Here is a 24,672-nt window from a genome sequence, read left to right as displayed (position 1 = left end):
TTTCTGTTTGCCAGGATATGAATATACACAGCAGATCTGACATTTGAATTATATGGCAACGGATGGCAGTCTTTAGTGAAATGATTCATTTACTTGGTTAAACCTCCATGGTAGTTTCCTGGTGAGAGACCAGTGCAAAAAAGATAGGCTGAGTTTCTTTGTTCTTATATACTATGAAGTACTAAGATGGCAGCTACGCTATGTTAAGCATCAACTGTTGGTTCATTTACAGCTTAAACCAAATTTAAGAAGGTCAGAATCATATCTTAGAAATATTATCTTTTGAACTTACAGCTGTTAGAATCCACCTGGTCATGTGTTTGTGGGGTTCTAGAAGTTATTAATGAAAAGTAACCTTAAGAACTAGTGAAAGACTGCATGATAAAATGGCACAAAAGGTGGGACATGCCCTTGAATTAGAAAGATGGGAAAAGATGTGGAATTTGGAACTCAAGGGAATTTTATGTCATGATCTAAAAGAATTTTTTTTACAGAATGATGTTCCAATGGTATCTAACGCCCGAGAGACTGACTAAAATGTATACAAACATGAGTAGTACATGCTGGAAGTGTGGCAAGAGGTGGGAACATTTTTCCATGTGTGGAGGACCAGCTCTTAAACAAGATAGTTTTGGAACTCAATACAACAGTTACTACAGAAGAAAGTTCAAAGTTGCAATTCAACTAAACCCCAAACTATTTTTTAAGAGGTACAGAATGGGCAAATGAAATCAACAAATGCAAAAACATTACAATATATGATAACTGGACCAAGAATGTTATATGCACAAAACCCATTGGGGTAGCACAATGGATTAACCCTTGTGCTACTGAGCTGCTGACCTGAAGGTTGGCAGTTCAAATCCATGGGATAGGGTAAGCTCCCACTCTTAGTCCTAGCTCCTGCCAACCTAGCAGTTTGAAAACATGCAAATGTGAGTAGATAAATCAGTACCGCTTTGGTGGAAAAAGCATAAGATGCTCCAAGCAGTCATGCTGGTCACACAATCAGGTGACCCTTGGCTTGGAAATGGAGAAGAGCACCTCCTCCAGAGCCAGAAATGAAAGGAAAAACCTTTGCCTTTGTTTGTACATGTGTGTCTCATTGTATTATAATAAGTCATTGAATGTTTTCCTGTATCTGTTTATACTGTAATGAGTACCCACAAAGAGAAGGGTGGAATATAAATAAAGTGTTGTTGTTGTTGTTGTTGTTGTTGTGACTATTATTATTAAAAACACAGGAATACCAACAGCAGAAAAGAATAGTACAAAAGTTTTTAATCTGATAGAAATGGATAAATTGACAATGATGCTCAGAAGAAAACCCCAAAACAACCACAAAAGGACTGGGAACCATTTTTAAAGTTCATCAGATAAGAAAAAGACTCACAACTATGGACAGAGGGCTTTAAATAAGACTGAACCAGGAAAAATCAGATCAAAAATTACCTAGAAAAAACAATTAGCCAAAGGGTCCAATCTAGAGTTGCTATCTTGGAAAATAGCCAATATACATCTTCAAAGTAATAATGTCTCCTACCCCCACCCCCAAAAGGAAGTCAACAGAAAAGACCAAGGGGGAGGGGGGAGGGGAAAGGCAGCAAGGGCACCACTGTTTTGCATTCTATTTTGACCAAAATATGTAGAGCCCCAGTGGCAAAGTGTGTTAAAGCACTGAGCTGCTGAACTTGCAGACTGAAAGGTCCCAGGTTCAAATCCTGGGAGCGGAGTGAGCGCCCGCTGTTAGCTCCAGCTTCTGCCAACCTAGCAGTTTGAAAATATGCCAATGTGAATAGATCAATAGGTACCGCTCTAGCGGGAAGGTAATGGCGCTCCATGCAGTCATGACAGCCGCATGACCTTAGAGGTGTCTACGGACAACGCCGGCTCTTCAGCTTAGAAATGGTGATGAGCACCAATCCCCAGAGTCAGACATGACTGGACTTAAACGTCAGAGGAAACCTTTACCTTTACCTTATGTAGCATCTGCAATGCAATTGTGGGAAAAATTAATTTAAAAAACTTGTGGTGCTTCTTTCGCTATCCTTTCCCATGCAGCATGTTGTTAATGGCAGTAATCAGATAACCCCACAATACAAAGAAAATGAGAAAATGCAAATACACATGGCAAATTATCCCTCAATTTAATAATTCCTTGAACAGATTTAAAAAAATCCACTTGCTGCCCAGGGTTTGAAAAGTTGCAGCTGGTATTTGAAATCTTCAGGATATAAATTATGTAATGAGGTCATCATTTGGCTATAAACAATTTCCCTACATCAGAATAGTTACATTGTACACCAAATCAGAAGTCTGAATAAAGCCTTAGATATAGCAATGTTCCTCAAGCCACAACTGGACATCTCTATCTTCAAAGGTTCAAAAATTGGTGATGATAACTGTGTCTTCCAAATTGTTATTCTTCATCTTGATAGATACCAATGGATCTTTTCTGGCTGAAAGACTATGGATAAGGTTTTGATAGATTTCTGAACCAAGAAACCGGGGGTATGAATCCCTTTCCATATGCAGGTAAACTATTTTCTGGACTTCATCAAAACAGGACTGGCTTGGTTCTTGAATCTCCGCGATAATACTTTCTCTTGCTGGGCTATCAATGTTAATCTGGAAAAAAAGTAGTTTCCAATAACATCAGTGTTTTATTTTTTATTTTTGAGATGATGGGTGATGAAGCAAGCAAAGGGAAATGGAAGCAACCACATTATTTTGCACAACACTATGTAACAAAAATAGAAAAAATACGTTCCTGGTTTGAAAGTGTTATTTCCAGTTTAATTGTGTGGTACTTACTTTGAAAGTAGTTGTTATATTCCAGAAACTTCTACACAGCCACGTAACCCAGAATATCTAGGCAGAATATCCCACGATATCTGATTTGAACTGGGTTATCTGAGTCCACACTGCCATATATTCCAATTCAAGCAAAAAAATGTGGGATTTTATTCAGCTGTGTGGAAGGGGCCTAAGAGATATTAATTGAAAATCAATAGCAAAATGTGATGCGGGATATAGTTTAATAAACTTTTCCCATATTTTTTTTATAATAGATCCAATTAAGAAATGACAATTATATCCCAGGTACAAAATTCTTGTTACATAGTGCAATGGTAGAACCAACACTGTTAGGAAGAGTTGCATGGAAGATAAAAGAAGACCATTAATATTTGATCATTATTTGCAAAGTATCCAGAGGCATAAACTTAGTGCTTTGCTGCTATTAATTTGCAGTTTACTTTTAGGGTAGACTTGGCTGAAGACATTTTAGATTATTGCCATAAAATATTATTTCTGCAATTTTTAGTTTTTAATGCTAATGAACAGCATTCACAGACCAATCTTGAAAAGCAAATCAGACCATCTATATTCCTTTTCTGGGTCTTAAATTTACCTCTCTTGGAGCCTGAGGTTGGATGTACTCATTGAAAAGTTTCTGGGCCACTGCAGTTCTTTTCCTCTGGGAGGCAATCTTCTTATACCTTTCACAAGTCAACCAAAAGTCAATGTTCTCATCACTGTATTCAGTCTTCAGGTAGGACTTGTAGATAATTGGCCCATCTGAAAAACATATAGGTTGGTCGGGGAAAAGCTTGGTTTACTAATTACTCTCATGTTTTACTAACCCTGTTCCAGATGCAAACCAGTTTTGGGGGTGAGATGGTTCCTCTTCTTTTAGACCATGGGCTACCCAAATAAAGAGTTGGTATTTTGTCACAAGACGCAGAAAATCTCTTAAATACCCCCCTGTTCATCAATGGAAGCAAATTAAATATCTAATTGAGTTAATGCTTGTGGCTGTACCACTCTGTCTAATGGTGAGGTGGAACCATTCAGGACATCTGTGTCAAGATGTTCGACTCTTTCACATGACATAATTATAATGCTATGAGACTGAATTATATGACAGTGTAGATCCAGCCTTGGTTTACAGCAGTTGATTCTTTAAACCAGGTTGGAGGAGGAGGTGACTTTCCGGTGGTATTGGACTAAATTTCTCATAATCTTGGATTATAGATCATGTTGCCTGGAAATGATGTGAACTGGACTCTAACATCTTGAAGGCCATAGATTCCTTGATTTTACATTGAACTGTGCAATATAGGAAGAGATGGGAGACTCAGGCTGGATCTACGCTGCCATATAATCCAGATTATCAAAGGAGGGAATCCACATTATGAGTTTTAAACTGGATTATATGAGTCTACACTGCCTCAGCCATTACCATTCAGTTGCAATCCAAAGTATCTTCGTACCCATGTTAACATTTTTTGACTCATTCATTTTTCCTGGAAAATCCAGGGTGCTTCCACACACCACTAAAACCCACAACGAAATGGGTTAAAGTACCACAATATCTTTCCTGCCTGTGTAGATGTGCCCTAGGGTTTCCTGCTCATGTGGATGCATCCCAGGAGAAACCCCTTGTCCATAAGTGTAAAATTAATGCAGTTTGACATCACTTTAACTGCCACAACTCCATGCTATAAAATCATGGGAGTTCTGAATGTCTTTGGCTCCTTCCGTACAGCTGTATAAAATCCACATTGAACTGGATTATATGGCAATGCAAAATCAGATAATATAGTTCAAAGCAGATACTGTAGATTATCTGCTTTTATATTCTGGGTTATATGGCTGTATGGAAGGGTCCTTTGAGTCTTCTCTGCCAAATAGCACTACAAGCATCTCTTATGCATTTTAGTTCAGGCAGACTTCTCTTTCATACACAAAGTAATGTTGCTGAATTTTGGAAATTCTACACTGCCCTATATCCCAGGATCTAATCCCAGATTATCTGCTTTGAATTTTATTATATGAGTCTACACTGCCAGATAATCTGGGATCAGATCCTGGGATATAGGGAAGTGTAGAAGAGGCTCTAGGCCCCATTTAATAATAATAATAATAATAATAATAATAATAATCATCATCATCATCATCATCATCATCATCATCATCATCATCATCATCATCATCATCATCATCTACACTGCCATATAAAATCCAAATTATCTGCTTTGAACTGGATTATATGGCTATGTGGACTCATATAATCCAATTCAAAGCATATAATTTGGATTATCTGCTTTGATGATCAATATTATATGACAGTGTAGAATGATCTGGAGTTCATACTGCCATATAATCCAGTTCAAAGCAGATAATCTGGATTTTATATGGCACTGTAGAAGGGGCCAGAGACTCTACTAGTTAGGTTTAATAAATATTATTGGGCAATGACAACCATTTTTCTCCTCAAGGAGTTGAAAATACAGACTTTGCTCAGGAGCAGATCCACTGTTAGTGAATGTTTGCTATTCTAAAACCAGACAGTTCGTCATAATAAAGCACACAACACATAGGTACAAACACACATTCTGCAGACTGCCTCTAGAACTGTGGTTCTCTGTGTTATTTTTAATGAAATAAAATTCAGCATAAAATTAAATTCAAAGGGCACTTTAAAATGGAACAGAAAAAAGAGACCTTGTACCATTACAACAATTAAAATAAAGGGCAAGGAAATAAAAATCCTTAAAGATTGAATATTGTAAAACCACAATTTAATTAAAAAAACATGGGGAAATAATAAAAGGGTTGCCTAGGGTCAGAAAGACATGAAACCTGGATTTCACAAAGCTCATGCAGGACTCATATTTCAGGAGTCAATCATGAAATATAGCTTGTTAGCTATTTAGTATTCCTACTCAGGTTTTGAAAAATTAAGTTACAGGTTGAATATGGATTCACTCCCTCATGCACACACATGTAGCAAGTTTTTGGATTCAAATGAAACCAGTTATAGGAGAAGGCAATGCCCACCATAGGGCTTGGCGGAATGAGAATTGATGCTACTGTACATCTGGATTGCTTTCTCTGCTCGGCTATTGTTTTGCCACAAGTATAGTGACAGGCATATATATCGTCTATTCCACCTCATAGAACAAAACATTTCATTATCTCTAAAGCATATCAGTCAGCTACTCCATCTCCATCAGTGGCACCTCATGGACCTAAGTGGCTTGAAGGAAGAATCCTTTGTTTGATCCTTGAGCCACCTGTGGTCCCAACAAAGATGTATCTACAGTGGGGCAAAATGTGGACATTGCCCTATAGAAATTCTGGTACTGTTCCATTATCCAGGCAGACTCCAAAAGGGGTCCTAGACAGAGGAGGATAGTTCATTTTATGGGGGGGGGGGGGGGGGAGTTGAAGGAAGAAAACCATTTTCCCCACTTAAGCTAGTTATCTCCCCCCCCCACCCCATCTTTCCCATCTAATAAATGATGGTTATTTCAATGAAAACAGGGGGAAATGGTTTTTCTTCAGGCCATCCTTCACCCCCATAAAATGGACTATTCTTCTCTCTCTAGCTCCCCCTAGTGGCCTCCATCCATATTATTTATTTATTTATTTATTTATTTAAAACATTTATATTCCGCCCTTCTCACCCCAAAGGGGACTCAGGGCGGAGCAAAACATATATACGACAAACATTCAATGCCGGAACGTAAAATAAACCATAAATATACATAAACACTAAAATCAGTTATCTTCATATTAAAACCATTATTTAAAACCATTGCAAGACAGCCACACTGTATCCGGTCAGCAGGGTGAAATTTCCTATTGCTGCCTTATTGCACTGCCCCAAAGGCTTGGTCCCACAGCCAAGTCTTTACCATACAGTAGAGTCTCACTTATCCAACACTCGCTTATCCAACATTCTGGATTATCCAATGTATTTTTGTAGTTGATGTTTTCAATAAATCGTGATATTTTGGTGCTAAATTCATAAATACAGTAATTACTACATAGCATTATTTCGTATTGAACTACTTTTTCTGTCAAATTTGTTGTATAACTTAATGTTTTGGTGCTTAATTTAGAAAATCATAACCTAATTTGATGTTTAATAGGCTTTTCCTTAATCCCTCCTTATTATCCAACATATTTGCTTATCCAATGTTCTGCCGGCCCGTTTATGTTGGATAAGTGTGACTCTACTGTATTTGTAAAGGACAGGAGGGAGCGGGCATCCATATGTTTTAAATGAGAGATTAGATCTTACCTGTTTTCTGTAATTAGCTGGGGATCTTTAAAAGGGAGCAGCTTCTATGAGTTAACTGCTCGCAAATGGAAGACAGTAGTATCACTACCCATAGTGAAAGTTTACAGCAGAGCCATAAATTCAAGTGGAAGTAAGTGTTTTCTCTTGTTTAATTGTTTGTAAAAAGATTATTATAAATTGTTTATTGTTACTGGGTGCTGGTATAGCATATTTATTATGTTGTCTTTTAAGTTTAGTTTATAAACCTCTGGAAGATACTATTTCAAACACATGAAGAAATCTTTGAAAGAAACCTGAAGAAAGGATACTTCTCCTGAAACAAGGATTATAAGCACCCGGGAACCCTTGTTTTCCTGATCACGTACTTCTAAGACTTTTTATCAACGTTTGAACTTGCATGGGACAATACTGTATTTATTTAAAGTTTTGACCACATGGTGTATGGAAGAACCCATGAGTTATTTTGGAAAACATTCAGACATGAATATAATGTTTGTTACTTCTTTGTAAAACAGCCCTAATGTTTTGTTTCCCATGTTTTGAATTAATGTTTGTATTATTATTCTATCCTACATTACTAGTGAGTCTATAGTAACAAGACAACCTTATGTTTACACAAAAGCCCACCTAGCCACCGCCGAAACCTGAGGTTCCAGGCTCAGGACTCCCAAGCTGTGACCTGTGCCTTCAAGAGTATAGGTAACCCTATTTCTCTGTTTGGCCTTGTGACTGATCAGGAGAACCTCCGTCTTGTCTGGATTCAACTTTAATTTGTTATCCCTCATCCAGACTGTCACAGTGGCCAGTTCATGACCTGGAAAGCCTCTTAGCATCTGGTGAAAAGGAATAGTAGAGTTGGACGTCATCTGCATACAGATGACATCAAACTCCAAAACTCTGGATGATCTCACCCAGTGGCTTCATGTAGATGTTAAACAGCATGGGGGACAATATTGAACCCTGCGGGACACCACAGAACAATGGTTGCAGGGCCGAGCAGGAGTCCCGCCAACAAACCATCTGGGTATGATCTTCCAGGAAGCACTGGAGCCACTGCAAAACAGTACCTAAATTTTTCCCCTCCAATGAAAATTTCCTTTCCTCCCCAAATTTCTAGCTTTGCACAGAGCAAGATACTAGAAATCTGGGGGTCAGGCTGTGGCGCAGGCTGGTAAACAGCTGCTGTAATAAATCACTCTGACCATGAGGTCATGAGTTCGAGGCCAGCCCGTGGCGGGGTGAGCACCCGTCAATTAAAAATAAAATATAAACCCTGCTCGTTGCTGACCTAGCAACCCGAAAGATAGTTGCATCTATCAAGTAGGAAATAAGGTACCACTTATAAAAATGGGGAGGCAAGTTTAACTAATTTACAACATTGGAATGAGGAAGTGAGGAAGTGCCATCAGAGTGGATGATGAAGCAGCTGCTCCCCACTGTGGCCAGAATCGAACATCCCCTCAGGAGAAGGTTAAATTGCCTCTGCGTCTGTCTGTTGTCTCTGTCTCGGTTCGATGTGTTTATAGGCATTGAATGTTTGCCCTATATGTACATAATGTGATCCGCCCTGAGTCCCCTTCGGGGTGAGAAGGGCGGAATATAAATACTGTAAATAAATAAATAAATAGCTCATACCTAGAACACTGACATTTGTAGCATTTTTCTTGTAACTTTGCCTGCCTTTCTTCTTTAATGTCGAAACTCCACCCCCCCCCAAAGATTCAAGAATAATAGGACTACTCACATTTAGTAGCCATTAGCTTTTCAAAGGACTGGGACCATTGCAGCACTTCCTCCAGGCTTACTCTTTGAGAAATAAATAAAAAAATGTGAGTTCAGAATGACAAATAGCTTCACAACTAGCAATTCTGTGCCTGGACCAAAGGATGCGGATGAGATTGTTCTGTTTTGCAGAGCTACATGGTATTTTTAAAAGACCTCCTGGACCTGATTCTGAATGGTGTGGGTGGAAGGCCACTTGTGACTTGTAAGTGAGCAGCTGTGAACTTTCAGAAAGAAATGAATGGCATATAAGAAGAAATAAAAATCAGCTATATTTGAAAAGAAATGTCAGACCACCAGATGAGCCTAAGATGTGCCATTGTGAAAAGCTGTATAATTCCTTCATGAAAACATAATAGTCTAATAAATGTTAGTAGAAATTTTATTTACTATTACTGAACATGCCATAACACAACGTAATTTGAGGACCCTATCGTAGCTTTGAGTACTTATTAAAGTAAATAGAACAAAGCAAACAAACAGTCTGACTTGAACAGCCTGATGTGGATTTTGTCTGCACAGAAATAGGGAAATGAAGTAACGGAGTCTGACATTTAGGAAATGGAAGGGATTAGCCACCTTGGAATGCCTGCTGTTGGCTCCCAAATTGAAACTTAGTGTTGGTTTTCTTCTTCTCTCTTGGCTTGACATCAGTTTCCAAATACATAGCAAAGCCACTTAATTATTACAAAATTCAGTTATAATCCATTCTTGATTAAAAGGAAAATTGGCCTTTGGACAGTGAGCTCAAACAAAAGATTCATAAACTTGCCTGGCACAACAGCTGCTTGCAAGATTTTACAACCTTGTCAAGTTATAATCATATCTGTTCTTTGCTATGGAGCATTTTTAGCCTATACTATTAAACCTCCTGGTCCTAAGGTTATTGTTGTTGTTATTGAAGACTCACTGGGCACATCCTGACTGAAAAGTCCCAGATTTGTATGTTCTTTCTAATTTTATATTGCATTAAAATAAACTGAACAAAAGAGCGGCAAGAAGACTTTGATCACAGCAGGAATGGACAGGGAATATTCTGGGATAAACAAAACATTATGAATCTCCAAATAAAATTGGAAAGAACAGGACTTTTGCAGTTTTTAACCAGTCTAGATGCTCCCGCTCTGAGGAAAACAACAATGTTCTTAGTTGTTTCTTATATAGCTTTGAGGCATCTTGGAACAGTAGGAAAACTCTCTTGACTTGTTCTCAGTGGTTTGAATGGGAGAGATGACCAAAACTCAGAAGATGACAAGCCTCCATGACCTACCCAAGGGTAACGTGAAGACCAAACAAATTTTAGACAGCAAAAACGAATTTGGTGTGACCAAAGGATTAGGTTAATAAAGGTGATACTAAATTAGGGCCACACTAGCCCCATCCACTTCAGTAGTATAATGCAGCTTGAAGACTTCTTGAAACCATGGTGTCCATAAAATGTACAGTGCAGCATGCATTACAGGGGATACAGTGCATTAAATATGTTGCAGAAAAGTCTGGATTCAGCCAAATAATGCTCTGCAGCAGATCCAAATAGATCCCTGATCCAGGGTGAAATTGAATCTGCAAAATGAGGAGTGCATTGTAGACACGTCTCCCTGCTGAAGTGCTTTGTAAGATTCAGAATGAGGGGGCTTCCAAAAGCTCCCCAAGAGCATGGCTGGCTAGCAGGGAGCATATTGACCTTTGGAAGGAGTAATTGATCACCTTTACTCCGGTCACTTTCCTGTTTTTCATCTGATATGCCTCTGGAGCATACCAGGTACCTATCTCTTTCAGAAATTGGTGAGCAGAAGAGGGAGAAATCCACAGAGTAAATTTATACATCCATGAAGTACGGGTAAAACTGGTTCCTCTCAAACCAGTTCCAAGCTGCATTATAGTGTCAGTGTAGATATGCCCCCTGTGAGCTTCATCAGTAAAGAAACATTTGAATCCAAGTCTCATCTGTTCTAGAGTTAAAGCAAACAACATGTTTAGCAAACCTTTATAAAAGGTATTCTTTCAAGAAGTGACTGGATTTTTGACCTAGGCACAATTTGGGATTGCACATATTTATTCTCTTCTCCATATCATGCTCTACAGTAATAACATGCTAAAGTTCATATTAGCATTTATAAAAGGGGCACAGACTTGCACTGATTCTACTAGCTGTAGGTAGAAGGCAATTTCCTATTGGTATTAGGAAGTGATCCCTTGTTTTTATAGCTGAAATCACCATTCAAGCCTCATCTTTCAACCAGTTTATTTTTATATGATTCTGCAACTAATTAGTTGGGAATTTATTTCTCTATTTGAGCAGAGTCACAAAGAAACACTGGGATTTAAGTTTAGCCATGACTAATCCTCGCCATTGGTTTCTACGGGATTTATCCACAGCTAATTTTAGTGAGATTAGGGCCTTCCGAGATTTATGAAAAGAGTGATGTGGGAATTAAGACAATAAATAGAAAAGAAAAATCTATTGCATCATTAAAATTAGATTGCTAACACTCTTAACAGAATTACTCAACAACAAAGTTCCTGTACAACTTCCCCTTTACTCATTAATTGTGCACAAGATCCAATCACAGTTAAAACACTTTAAAGTCTCGTTTTTTTGAAATACTCATGTATAAATCTAGAAAATTTAATCCAAAAAAGGGCTGTTTTCCGGGCTGTATGGCCATGTTCCAGAAGTATTCTCTCCTGACGTTTCGCCCACATCTATGGCAGGCATCCTCAGTGGTTGTGAGGTATACATCAGAAGAGGTTGTAAGGTAAACATCAGGAGAGAATACTTCTGGAACATGGCCATACAGCCCGGAAAACACACAACAACCCTGTGATTCTGGCCATGAAAGTCTTTGACAACACATTAATAAAGACAAAAAACAAACAAACAAACAAACAAAACAACAACAACCTGTGTCAATTTATCCATGAGTCAATATAAGTACTGTTCCTTAATTCTTGTCAAATCAATGAACCATCCCCTTTTCTGAGAAGAGTGATGAAAGGCAAGAGCTTAGTCTGTCCTGGGAAAACCTGAAAGAAGCAACGATCCCCACTGTTCTCTCTACCGTGTTGCTGTTTCTGCAACTTTTTATGCCTAGACAGAGAAATTGTGTTTTGCTTCTCCAAGTTGGCACTGGTACTTTCTTCTCTCTCTGAAATGACCCCCAACATGTTCATAGCTCATATAAAAATCCATAATTCTGGCCCACAAGCCTGCCCTTGATTTATACATGAGGTCAATTTATATATGTATCTATAAGCAGTGAAATACTTATTGGATTTTGATTAAAATCAATCAAATTAACAAATGAAATGAAAAATATATTCACATTTAACAGATTTTACAAAAAATGAATACTGGATGGTATATTGAATTAATAGTTAGTAAAACTATTAATAAAAGCCACTACTTTTGTATTTCTATAGGAATTTTTTTCCAACGTTGTGAATGTTAGATTCCACTGGCCTCTTGTATTTCTTTTCTTTTTGGAATTATACATAAATAAATGTTCAGGACTGGATATACATATTTTGTAGACACACTAAAATCAATAGTAGAAATGCACTTTACCTATATTTTGATTACAGGTGTTTGTCAGTTTGCTTGATTTTATATTGTATTATTTTTGCATTATACAGTAGAGTCTCACTTATCCAACACTCGCTTTTCCAACGTTCTGGATTATCCAATGCTTTTTTGAAGTCAATGTTTTCAATATATCGTGATATTTTGGTGCTAAATTCATAAATACAGTAATTACAACATAACATTATTGCGTATTGAACTACTTTTCCTGTCAAATTTGTTGTATAACATGATGTTTTGGTGCTTAATTTGTAAAATCATAACCTATTTTGATGTTTAATAGGCTTTCCCTTAATGCCTCCTTATTATCCAATAATAATAAGGCCCATTTATGTTAGATAAGTGAGACTCTACTGTATTAAGAAAAGTTTGCAAGTATATATTTATTAGGAAATTGGACTATCTGACTGTGGCAGAATTTTCACACAAAATATAAAATCATGTGTCACAGTATGAAATTTAAATGATATGAAATTGCTGAAAGGAATTGAAGAAATGAACATGTGACAGACAGATTTTCACCTCCCAATAAAATATAGATCATTGTTATTATAAGTATTAGTATCCCAATCCTTAGCCAAAGAGTTTTGTGCAGCTAAGATTCACCCAATAAAATCTTCGTTTGATAATGAATGCTTATTTCATATGGGACAGTACTTACTTGGAAGCAATTCCATTTTTGCCATCTCTGAACATGTTGCACAGCCAACAGATGCTGGGACTCATCATCCTGGACACGGGGGAAAGAAGATAAATGTAAGCATTTGATACCTGTTTGTTGTTACAGTCTTGAAAGACTCAGGGTGTATCCTGATGGATGACTATTGTCACTAACAGTCATAAGATATTGGACTACTATTCAGTCTTTTCCTTTTTAATTGACTTGTGTGCGTTTAGGGAAGAAAATAGAAAGCATCATTATTTGAACTTTGATACCATGACTATGACAGAGCACAATAAAGACCTTGTCTGGACGCCCATTAAGGAAACAAATCATCAAGGCTCAAAATTTGCATTTTCTAATTTATGTGTGTAGAGATAAGCTAGGGCCCTTCCACACAGCCATATAACCCAGAATATCAAGGCAAATAATCCACAGTATCTGCTTCAAAGTAGGTTATCTGAGTCCACACCGCCATATAATCCAGTTCAAAGTGGATTTTATACTGCTGTGTGGAAGGGACCCTAGATTTCAAACATGGAAGAGTCTCTGGCTGTTGCCATTGGGATGGGCTCTGAGTTAGTGATACACATTGGGGTGAACAACTGCTGAAGATATAGGACTCATTTCCTCCTCCTAATGGACCACACTAGCTTGGCTGAAATAACTAAAAATTGTATCACATCAGTTCTGGTTTAAGTTTTGACCCCTGATTAGATTTTTTAAAAAAAAAGATTTGGCTTGGGAGTGGCTTGGAAGGGAAGTTGATAGTTCATGCAAATTCTTTTGAATTCTTTGGTCTCAGGGTTTTAGGGGGCTTCGGGGGGGGGGGTCACACTTTGGAGAGACAATGGAATGCAGTTTTGCTTACACTGCTTTATCCTGATTTAGATATTAGTGGAAATATGAGCTCACACATTCCTTTATGTCATTTTATTTTGAGACCACTTTTCTCATGGCAGTGTTTGAAGGTGGCTTATAAATGCCATAAAGAAAAGAAAACTTGAGAATAACAAAAATGAAAACTCTAATAAATTATCAGATTTGTTCTTGTTGTGTGCCTTTAAGTTGTTTCTGACTTATGATGACTGTAAGTCAAACCCATCATAGAGTTTACTTGGCAAGATTGGTTCAGTGGAGGCTTTCCACTGCCTGAATCGGAGAGAGTGTTACTTGCACAAAGTCATTCAGTGGGTTCCTGTGGCCAAATGGGAATTTGAAGCCTGGTCCTAGTCATGCACTCAAATCATTATACCACCCTGACTCCATCATCACATTAAAGCTCCATTTAAATTTAAAAAATATAAAACAATTCTGAAAAACATCACAAATTAACAATGCCAAACACAAACCTCATAAAAAGCTCTTTGTAAAATTATTTATTAAAAGTCTCTCTGTATAATATGCTGCTGCTCAGTCGTTTAGTCATCTCTGACTCTTCGTGACCTCATGGACCAGTCCACGCCAGAGCTCCCTGTCGGCAGTCACCGCCCCCAATTCCTTCAAGGTCAAGCCAGTCACTTCAAGGATACCGTCCATCCATCTTGCCCTTGATCGGCCTCTCTTCCTTTTTTCCTTCCATTTTCCCCAGCATCGTGATCTTTTCCAAGCTTTCCTGTCTCCTCATGATGTGGCCAAAATACTTCAGCTTTGCCTCTAATATCCTTCCCTCCAGTGAGCAGCCAGGCATTATTTCCTGGAGGATGTTCTGGTTCAATCCTCTTGCGGTCCAAGGCACTCTCAGGATTTTCCTCCCGCACCAGAGTTCAAAAGCGTCTATCTTCCTTCGCTCAGCCTTCCTTATGGTCCACCTCTCGCATCCATAGGTTACTATGAGGAATACCATTGCTTTGACTATATGGACCTTCATTGCCAGTGTGATGTCTCTGCTCTTCACTATTTTGTCAAGGTTGGCCATTGCTCTCCTCCCAAGAAGTAAATGTCTTCTGATTTCCTGGCTGCAGTCTGCATCTGCAGTGATCTTCGCACCTAGAAATATAAAGTCTGTCACTGCTTCCACGTTTTCTCCTTCTATTTGGCAGTTATCAATAAGTGTCGTTGCCATGATCTTGGTTTTCTTGACGTTTAACTGCAACCCAGCTTTTGCATTTTCTTCTTTCACCTTGGTGATAAGGCTCCTCAGCTCTTCTTCACTTTCGGCCATCAGAGTGGTATCGTCTGCATACCTAAGGTTGTTAATGTTTCTTCCAGCAATTTTAACTCCGGCCTTGGATTCCTCAAGCCCCGCATGTCGCATGATGTGTTCTGCATACAAGTTGAATAGGGAGGGTGAAAGTATGCAGCCCTGCCGCACTCCTTTCCCAATCTTGAACCAGTCTGTTGTTCCGTGATCTGTTCTTACTGTGGCTACTTGGTCTTTATACAGATTTCTCAGGAAACAGACAAGGTGACTTAGTATCCCCATACCACCAAGAACATGCAATAGTTTATTATGATCCACACAGTCGAAGGCTTTATAATATATATTTATAAAACAACAAAAAGCAAGCAGGGAGGGGTATAGTTAATCCTTTGTTATCTGAAATGGTGGGGTTTGGAAGCCCAGTGCAGCCCAGCCAAATTAGGACACAGATGAGTAGAAAACAAAACAGAGTTCTTCATTCTCAATGGCCAGAGAGAATGTCAGCACAGTAACCACTCAAAGTACTGACATACTTCAACATGTGGGTCTATTTATAGTACATTTGACAGAAAGAAGAAGTAGTACAGAACAATTGAATATTGCCTTGCTTGTTTCCCATTGATCCTAGAGAGTGGCGGTTAGGATCTGAAGCCTCATTGGAGGAGGCTTGAATTTGCTTCTGTCTCTGAGCCAACCAGAAGTGAAGTGGGAAATTTAATAGTCATTGCTCAGTTTGAAGTTTTCTGGCTGTTGCTGGTTCCAACTCTTATGGTGTGTGTGAAGGAGGAGGACAAAAGATGTTGGGTAACTCCCTGATCTCCATCTTGGCTCCATTGTTAGATGTGTGGAAGCATTGTTAAGGGATTATGGTGATTTTTTTCTGGGTGAGGGTGAGTTCATGTTCTGTGGAATTTCCAAGAAATAGAAATGACACAATTCATATAATTTAGATAATTTGTTTTGGTGGTGGTGGTGGTGGTGGGGGGGGATCTGATTTCTTTATCACAGTCTCATGGGAGAGAATTTTAAAGGTTGGGAGCAGCCACTTAGAAAAGCCTTTTTCAATGTCCTTGCTAAGTGGACCTGTGATGTTGGCATTGTTGGGTAGGACTAAAATATCAGCTCTACTATATTTCCCAAGTGAAACACAGAGCTGTAACAAGTCCTGAAACTGAGCAAGAAAGCAAACAGACAACAAACAATAACTTTGGCCAAAGGATCTACCAATACTCAGCACTGCTTAGTCCAACCTGCTCACAGCACTGGTTCAGATAGAGAAAGTTTATCCCTATTTTATAGAACCTTAGAGTTACACAGAAAATGACAAAGTGCATATGAGCAATGTCTAATGCAAATGTTGCAATCTTTATCAGGAGGATACATGACTAGTAAAAAATGTGGCCAGTGCTTGTTGGCTGATGAAGATATTTCTCAGAGTTTTGCACTGTTGGTAGCCCACAACATCTGATTGTTGGCTCTGGGCACATATTGTAGTTACAGTATTTGTTGCAGAGCATAAATGACAGAACTCAGCAAACAATGCAAATCATAGGGAGATGTCAGCTATAGCCAAGATGGAGTTGCCTTGTTTCACTTTAACCACCATCAAAATGTCCAACAGAATCCCAAGATTCCAGTGTTCTTGGACTTCACTAAACTACACACTACAAATTCCATGAGATGTTGCCATGGCAGTTAAAGTGGAATATAGTGCTATAACAGCACAGTGTCAAAAGGAAATTAATGAAACTTTTAGCTAGTTATCTAGCATTTTATCTATATATCCATATCTTGTGCAGAATCTTAAAAGAAATATGTGAAAATATAAAATAGGTGCATTTTCACAATAACTGTAAAAAGAATCAGTTTTTAGCTAATATGTTCACTTTGGCTCAAGTTGTAATTTTTCAGTGTATGTTTCTGTCTCTGGCCCTGTTACCCACTGTTCTTAACCTAATAAATAAAGCCAGACATTTTCCACTTCAACTGAAAAAGGAAACATCTTAAGGTTACAGATAATGTACAATATCTTAAGATTTAGATAAGAAGTTCAGATGGAGATTAACTTGCTTGTATATTTCTATTTATTATATGAAACACTGAAGATAAATTGTTGATATTATGAGGCATGAATAAACTTCAAAACAGGTCATAGTTAAGCTGGCATAGTTAAGCTGTTCAAAGGCAAGAACGCGGCATAACTCAAAGCAGGAGTTTTATAGATATTGTAATACAACAACTTCTAAATCCTTTTTTGTTAGTTATGAAGGCTATGCTTAATGAGACTGCAATCAGATAACAAGTGGAAGAGTGTGTGCTCCCCGTCCCTCCTTTAACATTGAACAAATTGGGTTTAGAGCACCAGCGAAAATGTGTCCAAAAGAAGATTTTAAAAGCACTTTAAGTTCCCTTGGCTTTACCAAAGTTGAATAATGGTTATAGTGAAAATTAAACTGACCTTGAGAGACATCCAAATGTTACAGAACATTTCCAGAAGAAATGGGTAAGTGATTCAATTCTAAATTCCCCCTCACCTTTCCTGCATGCCCCAGAACTCACCTTCATACGCCACAATCAGAGGCGGTCCAGCAGTCCACCGAGGGAAGCATTCGCCTGTGGCGCCATCGTCCTGGGGGTGCAGTTGAGCCACCGGGAGAATGGCGCCACACCCTGCCTCCTACTCCTTCGGACCTGGGGCTTCCCGCTGTGGCGAGAAGGCCCATCCAGGCCTGAAGGAGAAAGCCCATCCACCTTGGCCTCGCTTCCCGCCTCTCGCACAGCGTGGGAGGTGGGGCCAGGGCATGCGATGTGGGAGGTGGGGCCAGGGTGCGTGGTTCAAGAGGTGGGGCCTAGTTTGGCCCTGCCTCCCATGCTGCACGGCTTGGCCCAGCCAGCCTAGATGGGCCTTCCCGCCACAGCCTGGCTCAGCCAGGCCGTGGCGGAAAGGTCAATCCAGGCTGTGGCAGGAAGGCCCAGCCAGGCTGGCTGGGCCTTCCCGCCGTGGCCCACATGCCCTGACCCTGCCAGGAGGCGTAGCCGCGTGATGCAGGAGGCGGGGCTGGGGCACGCACCACGGGAGGCGGGGCCAGGTCTGGCCTTGCCTCCTGCATCGCACGGCTATGCTTCCCGCAGCATACTAAGGCAAAATACCTATGAACGCCTCTGACCACAATTTAACAAATCAGATAGATTTCCTATTTTTATTCCAAATTATGCACACGTCTAACACCTATGCTTTCTGACAGTTTAATGTATACAAGCTTTATTTCATGCACAAATTATTATTATTGTTGTTGTTGTATAAAATCACCTTCAGGCTATGGATTTAAGCATGTATAAAAGCATAAATTAATCTCATGTTTAGATTTGGATCCACTCTCCAGGATATCTTGTTGTGTACATACATACAAGACAGACTGCTATTCAATGTCTTTTAGATGAGGAACTTCCAAAAAATTTGGTCCAGCGAAAGCATGACAGTAATGCATTTGCATGCACAGAAAATCTTAACTGATAGGAACAATTATTTTACTTATTAGTTTAGCTTTTAACAGTTCCTTGTTAAAGTTCCTTAAAATTAAGTCATGGTTCATTATATATTCAAGTGGTTTGAACCTACTAGATTCTATTTTGTATGAATCTTTCAGCTTTGGTACCAGAAGTACAAACAGGGTGCAATATACACACTAGTATAATAATCAGTCATGGTGCAAACATAAGAATATAATCTAATCTAAATGATTAGATGAGATTATCCACACAACACTTAGTTTATTTCGTATACATTTTTACAGCTACCTTATGGTATGTTATGCATTCCCTCCTAGATCTGTGCCTTCAAATAGCCAGTATAACACATAAGGGAAAGAACTGCTCGCTGTTAAAGACAACAAATATACAGGAAGTTTTGCAAACCTTCCCTCCAATGAAGCAGATGGTATTGGATAAGATCAGAGAGCCATGTATGACCTTTCAAAGGAAAGCCACTCAGGGTGAGTGGATATATTGAAATATTATAATCGGATTTGAGAAGATCTCGTGTTACTGAAAAAGTCCAGTTCAGCAGCCAGCCATAGCCTTTTGTGAGACACTCCATGTCACTCCTTCCCTGCCATCCTTTATTGACATTAAGTGTGTTGTGTAAGAATATTGAGTCCTCATTGCCCTCCTGCCCTTCTCTTTTTACTATTTTCCCCAAAGCTAAAATATTTTTGCAGGGGACGAATGTTTTTGAGTGTGCAACATCTGGATCAATACTTAGCAGAATGGGTTAGCACTAAGTGCATAGGATATGGACTCCAATCCAGCTGAAGTCAGTTGCGACTAATTCCTTTGACACTAGTGGAAGTGATTGTAAGATCTCCTGTTTTTAATGGGATTTCTTTTTGACTTGACTCTAGCAGGATTTAGGCCCACACAGTATCTAAATATGTGTCAACAAAGGATGACCCTACAACCCTTTTAAATATTAGAATTATGTGAATGTAAGAAGCTGAGCAGGAGCTTGGAAAAGGGAAACAAACAGCTTTGCTGCCCCTTTGTGGACTCATCTAACAATGCTCTCACTACTGTCTGAATAATTAGATTTGTTGTCGAAGGCTTTCATGGTCGGGATCACAGGGTTGTTGTCTGTATTTCGGGCTGTGTGGCCATGTTCTAGAAGTATTCTCTCCTGACGTTTTGCCCACATCTATGGTAGGCATCCTCAGAGGTTGTGAGGTTCCTCTGAGGATGCCTGCCATAGATGTGGGCGAAACGTCAGGAGAGAATACTTCTAGAACATGGCCACACAGCCCGAAATACACACAGCAACCCAATAATTAGCTTGTCTAAGCTAGGAACAAGTGACCTGAGTTGCTTTGGATCTGTCTGGAAATCACCAGACACTCAAGGGTTCTGGAAAGTGTAGTCCAATGCATTAGGCTGCATACTACTAAGTATCCACTCCAGACTATGAGCTAGATGTGAGTTAAAAAGGTACTTTTGGAGGGAAAACACAAATCTACTGAGTATACAAAGGTTTGGGTTGGTTTTTTTTAAAGCTATCCAGGATTTTTTTTTACTATTAAGATATCTGAAATATATTAGTGGATTTCTTAGCTTCCAAGGAAATGGTTCATTGTCCGTGTATGTTCTTCACTATTGACCTCTTCACATGGGTCTTTTTCCCATCCTAGGACACTCCAGAGATACAGCCAGGACAGAGCCCACTGGAGCCCATAACATGATGCAGGGCCACTTCCAGTGGGGCTCCATTCTAGCTCCATCTTAACAGCATGTTCAGAAGCTTCCCTGAGAACATGGGTGACAATCCATGTTCTCATGCAAGAAGCCAGAGACTGCGTGGGTCAAAGCCAGGGGAAGACAAGAAACATTATATGATAATAAGGGGGTGCTGAGGGCCGCTGCCCAATGGTTTCCCCTGCTGGCCTATGAATTCGCTCAATTGCTCCACCTATTCCCACACTATCCCTTGGTTTATGGACTTCCATCTGATGAGGTCCTATGGGGAACATAAGTGTAGAGTGATTAAGGACTTTGGTTTCCAAGAGTAGGAGGACAAGGAGCATTGGAGTCTCACATTTCCGGATAGTCTGACATTCAAATAAAAATGTCAAGTCAAACAAAGAAAGAAATACAGACATCCATATGAAGTTGTCATTACAGCACTTTTCTCTCCCTAAGACATGGTGAAAAGTGGAAAGGCTCTGAAATCTAGGGACCGTATGTGGAGTCAAATGCACAATACAATCAGCAGTTTTCTCTTTCTGGTTTTGGTTTTCATCTACCCCACTGGACATTGTCTTCATTGTGAATTGAATAGAAAGTATCTCTCCAATGCTCTGTTTTTCCCCCCTACAGACATGCTTACACATCCTGATTGGTATGCATATGAAAACCTCCATCTTAAAATGAGACCCATTTGATTCCTGGAAAATAAACTGTGAACTGACACAAAGGGCTCTGGAGCTTGTTGAACAAAGGATTTAGTTGTGTTTCCTAAAAGGTGTGCTTAAAACCTTGTTATTTTTCATGCATGCAAACCACTCAATAAAGACAAGAACATTGTCCCAATTGTTTTCTTCATCTCCTTTTAGAGTTCTATAAGGTTTGGGGGTCATGGCTTGGTCTGTATTAAAGATTTAGCTTGAGTTTCAGTTAAAAGTGCCAAAGATCTCATAGACTTAATCTTTCTTCTGAGAGCTGAATTACACTCCTTTTTTCTTTTAGTTATGCTTTGAAAGCCCATATATCTCTTTAAGTCTCCCAGAAGGTTTGTTTCTAGAATGCCTGAAGTGTACATGACCCAACTGACCCAACTGTTCCCTTTGTTGTCTTGAGAAACACAACGCTGAGGTGTACCTCTTCACTAAAAACTCAACCATCTTATTTTTGTGGAGATATAGAATATAATACAGAAGTGTACTTCTGCTGTGCCTGTTTCTGAATGCATTTACACACAGTAGGGAGTTATAGCATAGTTATCTACTTCCTGTGGAGTCTACTTCTAAGAAGGCAAGACCAGAGCAATACAACATGGAAAAATGTACCAGAAATTGACCATGCTGGCTTGTAGGGTTCTGAGACTGTAGTCACAAATAGCTTTTCTAAATTCAGGAAGCTTCCTCTGAGATACTGCATGATATTAAGAGGCAATATGACCCTGAATACTAGTTTCCAGAGAAAAATAGCATGAAAGAGTTATTGTTTGCATATTGCCTTTATGGGTGTCTCAGACCTTATTTACACTGCCATATAATCCAGTTTCTGAATCCAAATTATCTGCTTTGAACTGGATTATATGGCAATGTAAGGTAAAGGTTTCCCTTGACGTTAAGTCCAGTCATGTCTGACTCTGGGGGTTGGTGCTCATCTCCATTTCTAAGCCGAAGAGCCAGCGTTGTCTGTAGACACCTCCAAGGTCATGTGGCCGGCATGACTGCATGGAGCACCGCTACCTTCCCGCCGGAGCGGTACCTATTGATCTACTCACATTGGCATGTTTTCGAACTGCTAGGTTGGCAGGAGCTGGAGGTAACAGCGACCGCTCACGCCGCTCCCAGGGATTGAACCTGGGACCTTTCGGTCTGCAAGTTCAGCAGCTCAGAGTTTAATGCACTTTGCCACTGGGGCTCATACGGCAATGTAGACTTATACAATTCAGTTCAAAGCATATTATCTGGATTAAGAAACTGGATTAAATGACAGTGTAGATCCAGCAACAGAGTCACCTCATTACAAGCACCCTCTTGTAATAAAATGATCTCTTGATAAAATGATCCATCGCCTTCTTCCTCCACAAATCTTTCATTTAAAAAAAAACCCCACCAGTGGGAGTGAGGAGGAGGGGAGTTGTTTCACTTTCCTTACCTCCCCCTTTTCCCAAATCTATCTTCAAGGTTATTAATTACACCACTGGTGTGCACACTCCTCTCCTCTCTCCTCCTTCCTTCTCCTCTCCATTGCTGCAAATGCTCTCTCTCTCTCTTTTCCAGCCCTCTCCCCTCTTTTTCAACACAAACTCTTGGAGCCTCTCTCCCATCCTGTCCCACCTCTTCATTAATCCCCTTCCATCCCGGAGCAAGTGGCACATATTACAAACATGTCCAAATGGAACATCACAAGAAAAGCATCTGAGATGGGACTTTCCTATTTCTTCAACATAACCAGAAATATAATGGTTATCAATGAGAATAACTCACTTTACTCAGAAGGCTCTCCAAGTTGAAAAACAGAGCACTGAGAAAACAAAAGAAGGACATGCATTAATCCTTACTGTAACATCAGAAAGAATAAAATATCCCCAGTATAAAAAAGCAAGAATAATACTATGTAACATGATTTTTGTTCTTAATTTCCTCATTTCCTAATTGATTCTATCATAAAAACACAGAAAATGTTTATTAAACTGCAAACCTTTTTTTGAGGAACATCCTGCAGAACATTTTGCTAAATTTTTTCAATGAATATCTCATTGAGTCTCAACCAATTCAACATAGTTTGTGGCAGCCAGAAAAATGAAGTTTCTGGAGTATAAAGTAAGTAACACACAATTAAACAGGAAATAATATTTTCAAACCAGGAATAGAAAATGTTTTCAAATGCAGTTACATAGTGTAATTGTCCGCAATTTTGTGATAGTTTTACACCATCAAGAACAAATTAAATGTCTGTTATGAGTTCAAGAACCCTTTTTATTTATATTGCATCTGCCACTGAATCTGACGTTATTGCCTGGAGAAGATTTTGAATGGAGAATTTTTATTAAAATATTGATTACAATATGTAACACATTTTTATTCATGGGTTATAATTGTCATTTCCCATTTGGTTCTATCATAAAAGCATGGGGAAAGTTTATTAAACTGCAAAACCTTTGTTTTTGTAGGACAATGAATATCTCATTCAATGATTATTTTTCAATGAATATCTCATTCAATTCAACCAATTCCACATAGTTTGTGGCAGCCACAAAAACAAAGTCCCTAGAGTGTAACAGCTACTTTCAAAGTAAGTGCTTGCACAATTAAAAAGTAAATAGTACTTTCAAACCAGGAACAGAACATTTTTCAAATTTTTAGCATAGTGTTAAAGATATCAATGTGAGTCTGTCTATAAATCCTGAACAGTTATTTTTAAAAAGATATTTCTATCTGTCATAAATGGATTAATTGTATACTCACGACAGTATTCTCCAGGGTTTAAGCATTTATGGAAGTTGCTGAGGAAATGTCGCGATTCTGTTTAAAATTAGACATATGCAATATTCAGATTGCCATTATTTTTTTCATTGCAGCAATGGCATTTGTAGGGCATATTTCCAACATCACCATTGGCACCATCACCATTATATTAATACCATCTTGTCCCTCTTGATTTGTCTTGAAAGCACCAAGTTCTTCCCCATCTACAGTTGCGTTTGCACTGTTTGTATATATGACATAGTTCTCATGTGCTTGCATTCAAACTTTTGTTACAGTTGGTGTGAAGGTTTTTTTTAAAAAAGAAAATGTTCCATTGGTCTCATGAGCCATCGATAAGATAATGTTTATTCTGTGGCTCTCAGGATATCTTTACTAATCAACAGTACTGACTAAAGTTTTACTTCTTTCTAACGACAATGTTCTGCCTTTGTCAGACAAGGCCATCATTCTGTGACTAAGATTTTCTCAAATGACACTTCCTCTTATAAATCACAAAATTTCTTCTGAAAGGTGATGAAGTCCAGAGATAAATTTAACCATGTTTCTCCCTCAATAAAACATCCACAGCTTGTGAGTTTTGTGAAGTATTTCATCACTCAAAAATGTTCTGTGGGAGTCTTGAGGTTTTCAGGTATAAATTCTTTTCTCAAATGCTACCGCTTTTAATATGTTCAGATATGAGTTTTCTGTTATGTTGTTTTAATT

At 38.9% G+C, this 24,672-nt stretch overlaps 1 protein-coding gene across 1 annotated transcript; it reads right to left on the bottom strand.

Annotated features, from left to right (window-relative positions):
- Positions 1-1,264: 1,264 nt before the first annotated feature.
- On the bottom strand, positions 1,265-24,274 carry rgs13 (regulator of G protein signaling 13). The gene is made up of 6 exons (XM_008116894.3): positions 23,947-24,274; positions 22,966-23,002; positions 13,120-13,188; positions 8,838-8,899; positions 3,413-3,579; positions 1,265-2,628 (listed from the first exon to the last, which is right to left on the bottom strand). The coding sequence occupies exons 3-6, from the start codon at positions 13,185-13,187 to the stop codon at positions 2,383-2,385; spliced, it is 543 nt and encodes a 180-aa protein (XP_008115101.2). The 5' UTR covers position 13,188; positions 22,966-23,002; positions 23,947-24,274; the 3' UTR covers positions 1,265-2,382.
- Between the last annotated feature and the right edge of the window lie 398 nt (positions 24,275-24,672).

This window comes from Anolis carolinensis, chromosome 4 (genome assembly GCF_035594765.1).
Source record: "Anolis carolinensis isolate JA03-04 chromosome 4, rAnoCar3.1.pri, whole genome shotgun sequence".
In the NCBI taxonomy this organism is placed as follows: domain Eukaryota; kingdom Metazoa; phylum Chordata; class Lepidosauria; order Squamata; family Dactyloidae; genus Anolis; species Anolis carolinensis.
Note: the sequence above shows the minus strand (reverse complement) of the source record. Positions and strands in the feature narration are given on the sequence as shown.

What these genes read in the sequence shown, in the direction of transcription:
- rgs13 (XM_008116894.3), bottom strand. Translation starts at nt 13,187, where the DNA reads ATGATGAGTCCCAGCATCTGTTGGCTGTGCAACATGTTCAGAGATGGC. An exon ending in AAAAATGGAATTGCTTCCAA is followed by an intron (nt 8,900 to 13,119) that starts GTAAGTACTGTC and finishes TATTTCTCAAAG; the next exon opens with AGTAAGCCTGGAGGAAGTGC. An exon ending in AACCTCAGGCTCCAAGAGAG is followed by an intron (nt 2,629 to 3,412) that starts GTAAATTTAAGA and finishes CTTTTTTTCCAG; the next exon opens with ATTAACATTGATAGCCCAGC.